At 43.9% G+C, this 12,198-nt stretch overlaps 1 protein-coding gene across 1 annotated transcript in view; it reads right to left on the bottom strand.

Moving 5' to 3' along the window:
- ATRX (P-loop containing nucleoside triphosphate hydrolases superfamily protein) overlaps positions 1-12,198 on the bottom strand; it is a 173,858-nt gene that overhangs the window by 23,386 nt on the left and 138,274 nt on the right. The window contains exon 23 of the mRNA XM_087373082.1: positions 758-961. Coding sequence (XP_087229208.1) covers positions 758-961 — 204 coding nt within the window. The remainder of the gene's footprint in view (positions 1-757; positions 962-12,198) is intronic.

Below are 12,198 nucleotides of genomic sequence, written 5' to 3'. Positions count from 1 at the left end.
ATTGGCGTATAATCTATAGTAATGTTCTAATGTCTACTGATCACGGATTAGTGATTCATCTTGTCATGACAACGTTCATGCCCCATTTGAGGCACCCTCATTAGAGCCTCACAGCGTTAGGCTACCTATGATGCCCACAGGTTCATCCCATAAAGCAGAGCATGGGGGGCAACGGTAGATCTCAAAACAGGACCTCCGATGGGACCCACACAGAGCTCATATTACTCATGGATGATACATGACGACTCTTTATGCACATTCAGAGTATTTTCTACATCTACTTTCAGCTTCATATTACTTTAGATCTCTAGAGGTGTCCTAAACACCTCTAGTTTACCCACCTAAACTGTTTCTTCCTGATGTAACTCAAATTTGTCCTCATAGGACTTTCCGCATTGAAACGATAAGGACTTTCCGCATTGAAACGAGTCCTACAGGTTACCAGGCAGGATGTACTTTCTCCCAAATGCTGAAACAAGATTTTATGAGCTTTATTACATAGGCATTTCAGTTTTACCTAATAAAATAACCCACCATAACACATACGGTTTTAATGCATGATTAGTTGTATAAGAACAGTTCATTTTCTCTACGTGCACAAAGGATTTTTTTTCTCTATGCAAAAGCCAAACACATTTGCATGTCACTAATAAAAATAATAAAAATAATAATGCGCATCGGATGCAAAAGCAAGTAATAAAGGTTCACAAGCAGTTGTAGCTTGAATGAAGAGATTTTGGACGTTCTATAAACAGACCTCCATGCTCGAAATAATGCTTGTATATCATGTGTTGGGTTCCAAGATCCATCAATGATTACAACTCGGTTAGCAGCTTGCAGATTGATGCCTAATGATCCAGCTCTTGTAGAAATCAGAACGCATTGAACTTTTGAATTGCTACTGTCATTGAACTGTTTGACCAGTCTTTGCCTTTCCTTTGCCTTAGTTTGCCCATCAAGTCTAGTAAGAGAAGACAAGAAGCACATCCAAAAAGAGAGATCAGATGCATCATTTTATATGCTTTTAGAATACCGGCTGTTCTATTTGCACAAATTAGCTAGCACATATAAATAATGCTGTTGATTATCAGCTTCTTGAATCCAGCTATTTTCTTCCAACAGTGTAATTTTTTGGGGGATATTTTGCATCATAATCACACTGGAAGTTCAAGAAAGAAGCTGCATGCTATATTTTCTGCAAATATAAAAGGAGGTGGCCAAATGATAAAGCCTGAATCTTGAAGTATGGCCATGATTGCTTGACACATTTAATGCAGAAATGCAGCCTCAGAATTTCAAGCTGAGACGTGAACAAAGCCATCCATTTTACCCACAATTCCATCAAGCCTATAGATCTTTACACTGCATGGTCAGCTCTCACTAAATAAAGGGCAATGACCCACTGCTTACCTAATCTCCCTACCACACCGGTCCTCCACCACTGCAGCAAGCCGAGCATGTGGACCTCTGAAGGGTCTCTGAAACTGCCAAAGTCCCACAGCAAGTGAAAGCCTGCTATAGCAATGTGAAAACCTTCTCAATTATGCCAGCTCATCTTGGCCACCGAAGCCACATGATACCTCTTCAATAAGTGGTGTGCCCTCTTGCAGTTGGCAGCTGAGCCTCCACCAACACGGCTGTGTCATCAACATGGCTGTGTCATCCTAAAGATCCTTATCATGTCACCATCGGAAGCCGCATCCCCAGCACCCCTTCCTCTTAGAAACTAAGAAAGCAGCCCAAGCCTCATAAACAAGACTGAGCATGAAAGAGAGGCTTCCTCCCTTGTGTGGGGGATACTAGCATCGAACTCCAGCCGTCGAGACAACTCCTCTAATCCAACGAGTTGGGATCCAGACTCCTCAGTAGACCCTCCTGAAATGTCCAATCCACCATGTTGTAAGCCTCCTCGAAAACCACAAGTAGGATCAATAGCCAAGACTAATCAATGGCCTCCCAAAGAATAAAGAAGATGTTTCCATGCATGCGCCCCCCACTCTGCCCTAGGGCTGTCCCCCCCCCTTCCTTTCCTTCACTCTGCCCTGCTCAGCCACCCCATGCCGCCCCCCCTTCCTTTCCCAACCTGGCTAAAAAGGGGTCTCGTCCACAAATCTCATCGTGGATTGGGCAACAGAAGATAAAGTGCTCCTCTGACTCCACCCCATGGCGCTCACACAATGTGTAGATACAACTCTCTCTGGGTATCCCCTTTGCTCGCCTGCTCTCGATACAGAGTCGGTGCAATGGCCCACGTAACCGTCCAAGGGGATCCTAAGTGAATGTGGTAGATGGATCTGGGTTTACCCCAGTGGGATGATGAAACCCTCCCCTTCCTTTCCCAACCTGGCTAAAAAGGGGTCTCGTCCACAAATCTCATCGTGGATTGGGCAACAGAAGATAAAGTGCTCCTCTGACTCCACCCCATGGCGCTCACACAATGTGTAGATACAACTCTCTCTGGGTATCCCCTTTGCTCGCCTGCTCTCGATACAGAGTCGGTGCAATGGCCCACGTAACCGTCCAAGGGGATCCTAAGTGAATGTGGTAGATGGATCTGGGTTTACCCCAGTGGGATGATGAAACCCTCTGCTGAAATGTGCAAGTAGTGGTTCAAATAGAAAATGAGCTTCACAGTAAGCTCTGCATGTGCTAGCCAGGTCTTGAATGTGTGTAGCTACAGGAGGTCTTTCCAGATGATTGGGTTTAATTCATTGCCCCGGAACGGGACAAATGGAGCGTCAATGCTGTACTAGAAGGGTGGCAGCCTATCTATATGAAAACCCAATCTCTCAAACCACCCACATGTGCGTTGTGTAACATCTCTGACACCCTGAGCTGCTAATGCCATAGAAGATGCTAGTGCCAACCGAGGTAGCCTGCGTCGCCCTGTGGTACATGAGTCATCAGCGCGTACGCGGTAGAGGTAAGTGATAGTCTGGAATGCCGCATCTAACTGCAGTGGGGATGCCCAGAACCCAGCCTGAATGATCAGATGAGGGACAGTTGGCTTACTACGTATCATTCGTGATAGTAGGAGAACCTGTAATCTTTCCACTCGAGTCCACTATGTGTCGGAGAGGTTTGGTCCCCAACAAGTGCTAGCATACATGCCCGCACGTCGGACCAAGGAGTCGAAAAGAAGAACCTTCGTTCGCGGGTCATGAAAGTGCAATTGGAAGCATTGTTTCTCAAGTCAGGCCATGGAGGCATAACCTGTACTCGGGCGAGCCTACATCGCCGGTCTCATCGTGAAAATAGATCCAAAGAACAGAACTCTCACTCTCAAGTATGTGTATGATGAAACCATCTCAACTGGTGGCTCGTCAAAAGCTAACTGTTGTCTGTGTGCAACTGCTCTAGAGGTGTCGAAGATCATAACCCTGGTTTTACCCAGGTTGTCCAAGTCATGGGACTCAAAAAGCCAGTAGTGCGTGTAGATGTCTCTGGAGCCCTCAACGGACGAGGATAAGAGCACCACATCATCAGCGTACAAAAGAATTTGGAGCAAGTAACCAGCTCCTCCTAGCGTCCTCATGAAAGACTTAAGCTCGTCTATGTAGAGGCCAAACAAGGTCAGTGAAAGTGAACAACATTGTTTGACCCCAATGGTGCTCATGATATCGTCTGTCCATTAGCCCCCCATATGAACCCTGCCAAAAACCATCTCATAAAGTGCCATAGCAGCCCAAACTATCTCCATCCCATACCCTAGCTCCTATAACCGCCTGATGAGGCGTGCTCGAGGTACTGTATCGAAGGCTTTGCGGAAATCCATCAGATATGCCTTGGTATGGCCTAAAAGCTACTAAGACTTGGAAGATACAAAGGATAAGATGAAAAGTAAAAAGACTCCTACATTTCAGAGGCTCTTACAAAACAAGGCCTAGAAGTCTTTCCATCAGGTCAACCGTCATAGAGTTTGCTAGAGTGAGCAATGGTCAAATCAATGTTTGATTCAAAATTAAACACTAGTTTTACATGCAAATTAAAAGTTAAACAACAAATTAACTTTGAGTTTCGATAAGCTTAGAAACAACTTTTCAATTATTTAAAAAGCACCCAGACCCTATTTTATAAGCCTACTCTAATTTAAGCAAAGCTTGCTTTTCCTGCAAACTGACGCAAAACTCTGGCAGTCACCTTCATTCTACACCTGGTTGATTGCGACTTGCCTGTAAAATATCTCTTGCTTGCTCTCTAGCCTTCCCTTGCATGCACAGCTTCTACATCAAAGCTAGATGCAAATCAACTTACCTACTTACTGTCACCTGCAATTTCAGTAAAGACATTGCTTCACCAAAACCTCTACCCACATCCTCTGGATGTTCCTAGGATTCTGTGCAAGCCCCTGCTAAAAAATCCAAAATTTGACCTTCCAAATGAAACTACAATTTGTATCTGATTCAGGCCTTAAAATTTCAAACTGCAAATCTCCTCCTTCACATGCCAATCTGCTACAGTTATCTGAAAAATACAGATCAGACCACAACATACTGTGCACGTGTTTTTGTTTACACTTAGAAATATGTGGATGTTTAACTTTCCTAGAAGTTGCCCCTTCCCTAATATACCCTCTCTCTCTCTCTCTCTCTCTCTCTATATATATATATATATATATATATGTATGTATGAGAGCGAGAGAGAGACACGCACACGCACACACACTCTGTGTGTGTGTGTGTGTGTGTGTGCTTCCTATGCCACAGCATTGTGATGCCTTCACTTGTCAAATTTGGGTTGATCATGCTTTCACACATTCGGATCATGCTCCTCTTTGGTTGAGGCTTTCCTTACATGAATTTCCCACTGACAGATTGCCTTGCCGAAGGCTTTGGCTGATTAATAATAGTTATCTGGAGCATGCTGACTTTAAAGCCTTGGTCTCTGATGCTATTCAGCCTCTCTCTCGTCAGATACACATTGGTTTGGATTATGCTTGGCAGGCTTTTGTTGCTCGGATGCAAGCAGTTATTTGAGATTATGGCAAATCCTATATGCAAGCCACAAGAGAGACTGTAGCACATGCCAAATTTACATGTCAGAGTTTGACTGAGCTTGCTCATCTTCACCCTTTGTCTTCAGAGGAAAGCATGCTCTTATGTCAGGCTCAATTCTCTCTTCAATCTAATGATCGCAGAAAGCTTGCTAAATGGGAAACTCGATCCAGACAACAGTCATTTTTGGATAAAGGCTGCTCTTCCAAGCAATTTTGTAAGAGTTTACACTACAAAAGATAGGCTGCCAATATCTGTCGGATCTGGATGCCTGATGATTCTTGGTCAACATCTCGTTCAGAGCTTGCTGATTTATATGTGCAGCACTTCTCCACTCATTTTGGGCATCTGGATACTCTTTCTCGTCGGGTCGTGTCTGCACGTCAGCTTCTTTTGCAGCATGTTCATCCAATTCTGTCTGATGCTGAAGCTTTGGAACTTGAACATCCCTTCATTGAAAGGGAATTGTCTGATGCACTGAGATCCTGTGGCAGATGGAAATCTCCAGGATGGGATGGTCTCACTGTTGAATTTTTTCTTGCATTCTGGGATCTTCTTAAATTCACCTTGCTGCAAATGGTAAATACAGCATGGCAAAATCAATAGATGCCTTTGTCATGGAAAAAGGGTCTTCTCAAGCTGATTCCAAAAAATCAGCTATGTGATTCACTGGGTGATTGGAGGCCAATCACACTCACGCCATTCATTTACAAGATCATTGCCAAAATGGTGGTTGATTGGATTAAAGGTTATTTGCATGATGGGTTGCATCCCTCCCAATATGGCTTTGTTCCACGTCGCCATATCACAGATAACATTGCCAATGCTTATATTGGGATTGAATATGCCAAATACACGCAGCACGATGTTCTACTCTTGCAGGTAGATATTGCAAAAGCCTTTGACACAGTTCAATGGGATTTCATCTCGCAAACTATGTGAGCTTTGGGGTTTGGACATAAAATGCAGCAGGTTATTTACTGGCTTTACAGAGATAGCAATGCGGCTTGCATTATCTCTGGGGATATCTCTGATGAGTGGACTCTTCGTTGTTCGGTCCGTAAGGGATGCCCTCTTAGTGCTTTACTGTACGCCATTGCTACTCATCCTATGCTGCAATATATTGATCATCTTGTGGCTACAGGATCACTTCATGGCTTGGAATTGGATGCTAATCGCAGCATGGTTGCTCAAGCTTATGCTGATGATTCTTTCTTTACCCCGAAGAATACGCCCCATGATCTTGGTGCCTTGATGCAGGCCCTCTCTATTTATGGTTTGGCAGCTGGTCTTCATGTTAATTTTCAGAAGTCTAAGCTGCTCCCTTTGCATTCCAAAGCCTGGCATAGTCTATTATGGCTAGGGGATATCATTCCACCCACTCAGTTTGTTCGTCATCTTGGTTACCCTTTGGGGTGGGAACTCACTCGCCGACAACAAACTGATTGGGTTTTGGCTAAGCTTCGAAAAAAGCTTGAGTATTGGAAACTGGTAACCTGGCCTTTGCACGTTTGTCTTCGAATAGTGTGAAACCCAAGGTTGAGGCAAAAGGATTTTATACAATGCAGATACAGTAATCTGAGACAGCCTCAAAGGATTCTCGAGAAGTCAAAGTCCAATCTTCCAGTCGGTCCTGGAGTTCCAAAGGAGGAATCAGAACAAAGGGCGAAAGCATAGAAGTAATCAAGAAGCAAGCAGGAGACAAAAGGGCATCTAGGCAAAGTGCCATCAGTGCAGCCAAAAAAGAAATCCCAGTGATCGAGTTGCCAATGACCAAACGCAGAAATATTGATATGAGTGACCAGAGTCCTAATCATAAGAGCCCAAGCCTCATCACCTTGCAGAAATTGCAGCAACATTTTCTCCCTGTGGGCAAGAATATGCGCATGAATATCCATGATGTTCAATCCACCATGCATCTTGGGAGAACAAATGTGATGCATCGAAAGCAGCCTGAGCCTTTTTCTGCCATGTTTGGATCGCCAGGCGAGTTCCATAAAGACAGACATGAAAGATGTAAGATCTGCCTTAGTGAACATGATCAATGGCAAGTAAAATTGAATATATGCCACAAGGATGGACTAGAGAGAGGTGATTCCGTTTGGCGAATGCATCGCCCAGCCAATTGGTGGAGGAAAGATTACAGCAACTTTGGGCCTATAAAGTACCGCTTCGGCAACAGGTTTTCTTTTGGCAAGTTCTTTTGGGAGTGTTTCCATCTGGACAGCTCTTAGCTCATCGACACATTGCTCCTGCACTTTGCCATAGATGTTCTGCTTCTTCGGAGACTGTGCCTCACTTGTTTTGGCATTGTCCGTGCTCTCGCGAGTTTTTTGATCTGCTTCGACAGCACCTGCGAGCGAGATTCCCATCTGTTCCATTTGGAAAGTTATTCTGGCTATTTGGGTTTCATCCATCCAGACCGAAGTTTCATCTTTTCTTCGTTTGGGTTCGCTACTGGGCACTATGGACTTTATGGACATATAGGAATTGTAAAGTCTTTGGTGATCCTACTTTCTCTCTGTTTGGCTTTTTTAGGCGTTCTGTGCAGCAATCTTTCTTTAATTGCTTGCAGACCCGCTGCATAGATCATGAGGTCTTTTTGGCATATACTGAAATTTTCAGTTGATGTAATTGTAGAACCTTTCTTTGAGGTTACTACTCATATAATATAATCAATCAATGATTTCACCCAAAAAAAAAAGCGTGTGCTTCCTATGTCTTCGGCCTCTCCATCTCAAGTAAAGGGAAAAATTTTGAAAGAAGGATGGCAAACTCCTCGCAAAGTTCTCTCTCCTAGGAGACCTCTACCATCCAAGACTTGGAATGGTGCATCTTCACAGGCCAAGACACCAGCTGAAAACTCTGGCATTGGCTTGACTTGGGCTGCAATCACTGCAAATCATACCCTCTTCCCAGAAGAGGATGTTGTTGCTCTGTTTTCTTCCCCTGAGGCTGATTCTGCTTCTCAAGGCAGAGGTCCAGACATTGAGGTGGAGATGAAGACATAGTAAGTTTGTTTTTTGATGTAAATAACTGTACCATATCTATCAATATGCTTGACCACATCAAATCCGTTGCACTCAATGTACAGGGTTTGTGTGATCGTAGAAAGTGGAAGCTTGTGTGGATGTATATCAAACAATTGCAGCCATAAATAGTGGCTTTGCAGGAACATAATCAGCACATGTATGCTCGTCACACAGGACATTTTGCTGGTTATGATATTTTCTATCCTGCAGAGCACTCTTTCTTTGGAGTGGCTTTCTTGGTGAGGCATGATTTTCAGCCCGTTGTGGCTCTCAATGATCGCCATGGTAGATGGATTATTATGTAATGCCTGGTTCAAGGAGAAATATTTCAATTTGCATCGGTTTATGCTCCTCAATCTTCCAATGATCGAGCGTCGATATGGGATGCCATGCATAATTATCCGTGGAGACACTATGCATTCATCTGTGGTGATTTCAACAATGCTCCGCAACCAGGAGATAATACTTTGGGCCACACTCATATGTTGGCTTTTGAACAGCAGGCATGGTCTGACGTTTTGGTTCAGCTGCGTTTGGTGGATCTCTAGAAGGAATTACAGCCCACACTTCCAGGCTATACCTTTCAACACAATGCTCAATCTTCCTATTAGTCACGCCTAGACAAATGGTATCAGGTTGATCCGCAGCATTGTGATGCCTTTACTTGTCAACTTTGGGTTGATCATGCCTTCACGTATTCTGATCATGCACCTCTTTGGTTGAGGCTCTCCATGCATGACTTTCCTGATGACAGATTGCCTCGCAGAAGGCTTTTGTTGTGGTGAATAACAATTATCTGGAACATGCTGATTTTAAAGCTATGGTTTCTGATGCCATTCAGCCTCTCTCTTCTCAGATGCTTTTTTATCTGGATTATGCATGGTAGGCTTTTGTTGCTCGAATGCAAGCTATGATTCAGGATTATGGTAAATCATTTATGCGAGCCACACGGGAGACCGTTATGCATGCTAAACTCAATTGTCAAAGTCTGACTAAACTTAGTCACCTTCGGCCTTTGTCTTCTGATGAAAGCATGCACTTATGTCAAGCCAAATTTTGTCTCCAATCAAATGATCAAAGAAAGCTTGCTAAATGGGAAACCCAATCTTGACAAAGGGCTTTTTTGGATAAAGGCTGCTCTTCGAACCAATTTTTCAAAAGTTTGCATTACAAACGACAGGTTGCAAATATTTGTCGGGTCCGGATGCCTCATGGTTCTTGGTCTTCATCTCGCTTTGAGCTTGTTGCTTTTTGTGTGCAGCACTTCTCCTCCCATTTTGGGCATGTGGACTTTCCTTCTCTTGAGATTTTGTATGCATGTCAGCTTCTTTTACAGCATGTCCATCCCTCCTTTCTCAAGCTCACGCTTTGGAGCTGGAAGTTCCCTTCATTGAAAGGGAATTGTCGGATGCAGTTAAATCCTGTGGTAGATGGAAATCTCCAGGATGGAATGGCCTCACTGTTGAATTCTTTCTTGCTTTCTGGGATCGCCTCAAATCCCCTCTGCTGCAAATGGCTAATTCAACTTGGGAAAATCAGCAAATGCCCCTGTCATGGAAAAAGGGACTAGTAAAGCTCCTTTCTAAGAAGCAGATGTCTGATTTTATCACTAATTGGAGACCAATCACGCTCATGCAAGTCATTTACAAGATCATAGCTAAAATCCTTGTTGACCGTATCAACGGCTATCTGCATGATGGGCTGCATCCTTCTCAATATGGTTTTGTTCCTTGCAGGCAAATATTGGACAATATTGCCAATGCTTATGTTGGGATTGAATATGCCAAGTACACGCAACAGGATATTTTGCTCTTATAGATTGACATTGCCAAAGCTTTTGACAAAGTTCAATGGGAGTTCATCTCACAAACAATGCGATCCTTGGGCTTTGGAATAACAATGCCATAGGTTATTTATTGGCTCTACAGGATACCAATGCTGCTTGTATTCTTTCTAGAGACATGTCTGAAGAATGGACTCTTCGTAGTTCAGTTCGTCAGGGCTGCCCCCTTAGTGCATTATTGTATGCTATTGCTACTCATCCTATGCTGCAATACATTGATCATCTAGTGGCTACAGATTCTCTCCATGGTTTGGAACTGGATGAAAATCGCAGCATGGTTGCTCACGCCTATGCTGATGATTCTTTTTTTACTCCAAGGAATACTCCACCTAATCTTTCTGCTTTGATGCAAGCCTTTTCAGTTTATGGTTTAGCAGTTGGCCTTCATGTTAACTTTCAAAAGTCTAAGCTGCTCCCATTGCATGTTAAAGACTGGCACAGTCTCTTATGGCCACCCACTCGGTTAGTTCGACACCTTGGTTATCCTTTGGACTGGGGACTTACTCGTCGATAGCAAATTGATTGGGTTCTAATCAAGCTTCGGAACAAGCTTGAATATTGGAAACTCGCAACCTGGCCTTTACATGTTCACCTCCGAATAGTGCAGTCCATATTGGTGGCATACATTCAATTCTATTTGCCTTTGATCATGTTCACCAAGGCAGATCTTGATTCCTTTATGTATGTCATTATGGAGATCTTTTGGCATTCCAAACATGGCAAAAAAAGTCTCAGACTGCTTTCGGTGCATCGAATTTGTTTCCCTAAAATGCATGGAGGTTTGAATATCACTAATATCCAGGTGCACATCCTTGCTCACAGAGGAAAAATGTTGCTGCAATTTCTAAAAGGTGATCAGCCCTAAGCTCTCATGATTCAATCTCTGGTCACACATATCCACTCAGTGGGATTTCTTGTTTGGATGCATTGATGGCACTTTGCATGGCTGCCCTATGATCTACAACTTGCTTCTTGACTGGAAGCATATTCTGTCTCACTTGGAATGGCATGGTCGACAGTCTCTGATGGGTAATTATTTGCGGGCTGAAAGTGTTATGCTCTAGCCGAGATAGCATGACCTCGGATAGATCGGTGGGCATTTTCCCTTGGATGACCAACTTTTATAATAGTTAATGTGCGTAATTGAAATGGTCAAGAGAAGTAACTGCCAAGGTCCTAGGTGAGGGTGGAATGGCATTGACTAGGTAGTTCTGAGTGCTAAGGCCTAGGTGCACCTAAATGTGCAATAATGCCAAGGGGCAAGTGGTTTTTAATGTGCCCCGAGAGAGGGGTAAAAAGGTGCACCAAGTGGAGAGGCTAAAATGATGACATTTGGCAAGGAGAACTATCTAGGGAAATGAGGGTCTCATGGATAAGCATGAAAGAAATATAGAATGTAATCTGACGATCTGCGATCCATGAGAGTTTGGCTGGGTGGAACAACAATAATGCCATCGCCCGTGAGCTGAGCTAAGGTAGAAACAGAAAATCAGGCTAGAGAGATAAAGTTGTTTAACAGTTGGTATCAGAGCTCAAGGTAAGGGTAGCGACGTGAGCGTCAAGCAGATCGACGCGGGTCTATACAAACAGATCGATGGAAGCCCGTGAGGCGTTGACGAAGAGGAAAGCATCGATGGCGTTCCGGATGGTCAACGTGAAAGGCTAGTGGAGGTCCTGTAACGCGCTGAAATGCGATTGGTCTATGAATCGTGGGCGCTGGACTATTGCGATGGAGGTCGTCAAGGTTGACGATGTTTTCCCAAGCGGATCTTGAGCGCAGGGGACGTAGCGCAGGTGGGCTACCGTGGCTTATGAAGCATTTAAATTAATGGACGGCTGAATTTGGGACAACGTAGCGGTTCGGCAGTCGATGGGAAAGAAAACCAGACGGGTTTTCTAAATTGAGATTGGATCGCATTTGGACGAGGATTAGCGCAGGGTGGTTGTAGGTAGACTCGCAAACCGTGAGTTCGTTGTTGGAGCCTCGCTGCATCTAAGAGCCAAGTTGGGTCGCACCTACGAATAGCTGGAGCATAACATTAGTCAACAAGCCTGTTAGCATAAATGGAGTATGTTGTGAACGATTGACGCTGAGCAGCCGGGATCGTTGCGAAACAACCAAGGAGCCCTTTCTTTCCATGCAGTTTTTTTTTGTTTTCATATGGTCATGCTATTTCTGTACCGTAGAAAAGAAAAAAAAAAACCAGGAAAGCAGAACAGAAGTGAAGGGTGTATATATTGGTTATTTGGGTTTTAGAAAAGACTGAAAAAAAAAAAAAAAAACCCCATCTTCCATTGTGGAACTATGGAGGCAGAAGGGCAGAATTCT

Source organism: Dipteris shenzhenensis, chromosome 3, assembly GCF_047967505.1.
Source record: "Dipteris shenzhenensis isolate YYH24624 ecotype China chromosome 3, Dip_SZ_1.0, whole genome shotgun sequence".
In the NCBI taxonomy this organism is placed as follows: domain Eukaryota; kingdom Viridiplantae; phylum Streptophyta; class Polypodiopsida; order Gleicheniales; family Dipteridaceae; genus Dipteris; species Dipteris shenzhenensis.
This window is presented reverse-complemented; position numbering and strand designations above follow the sequence as displayed.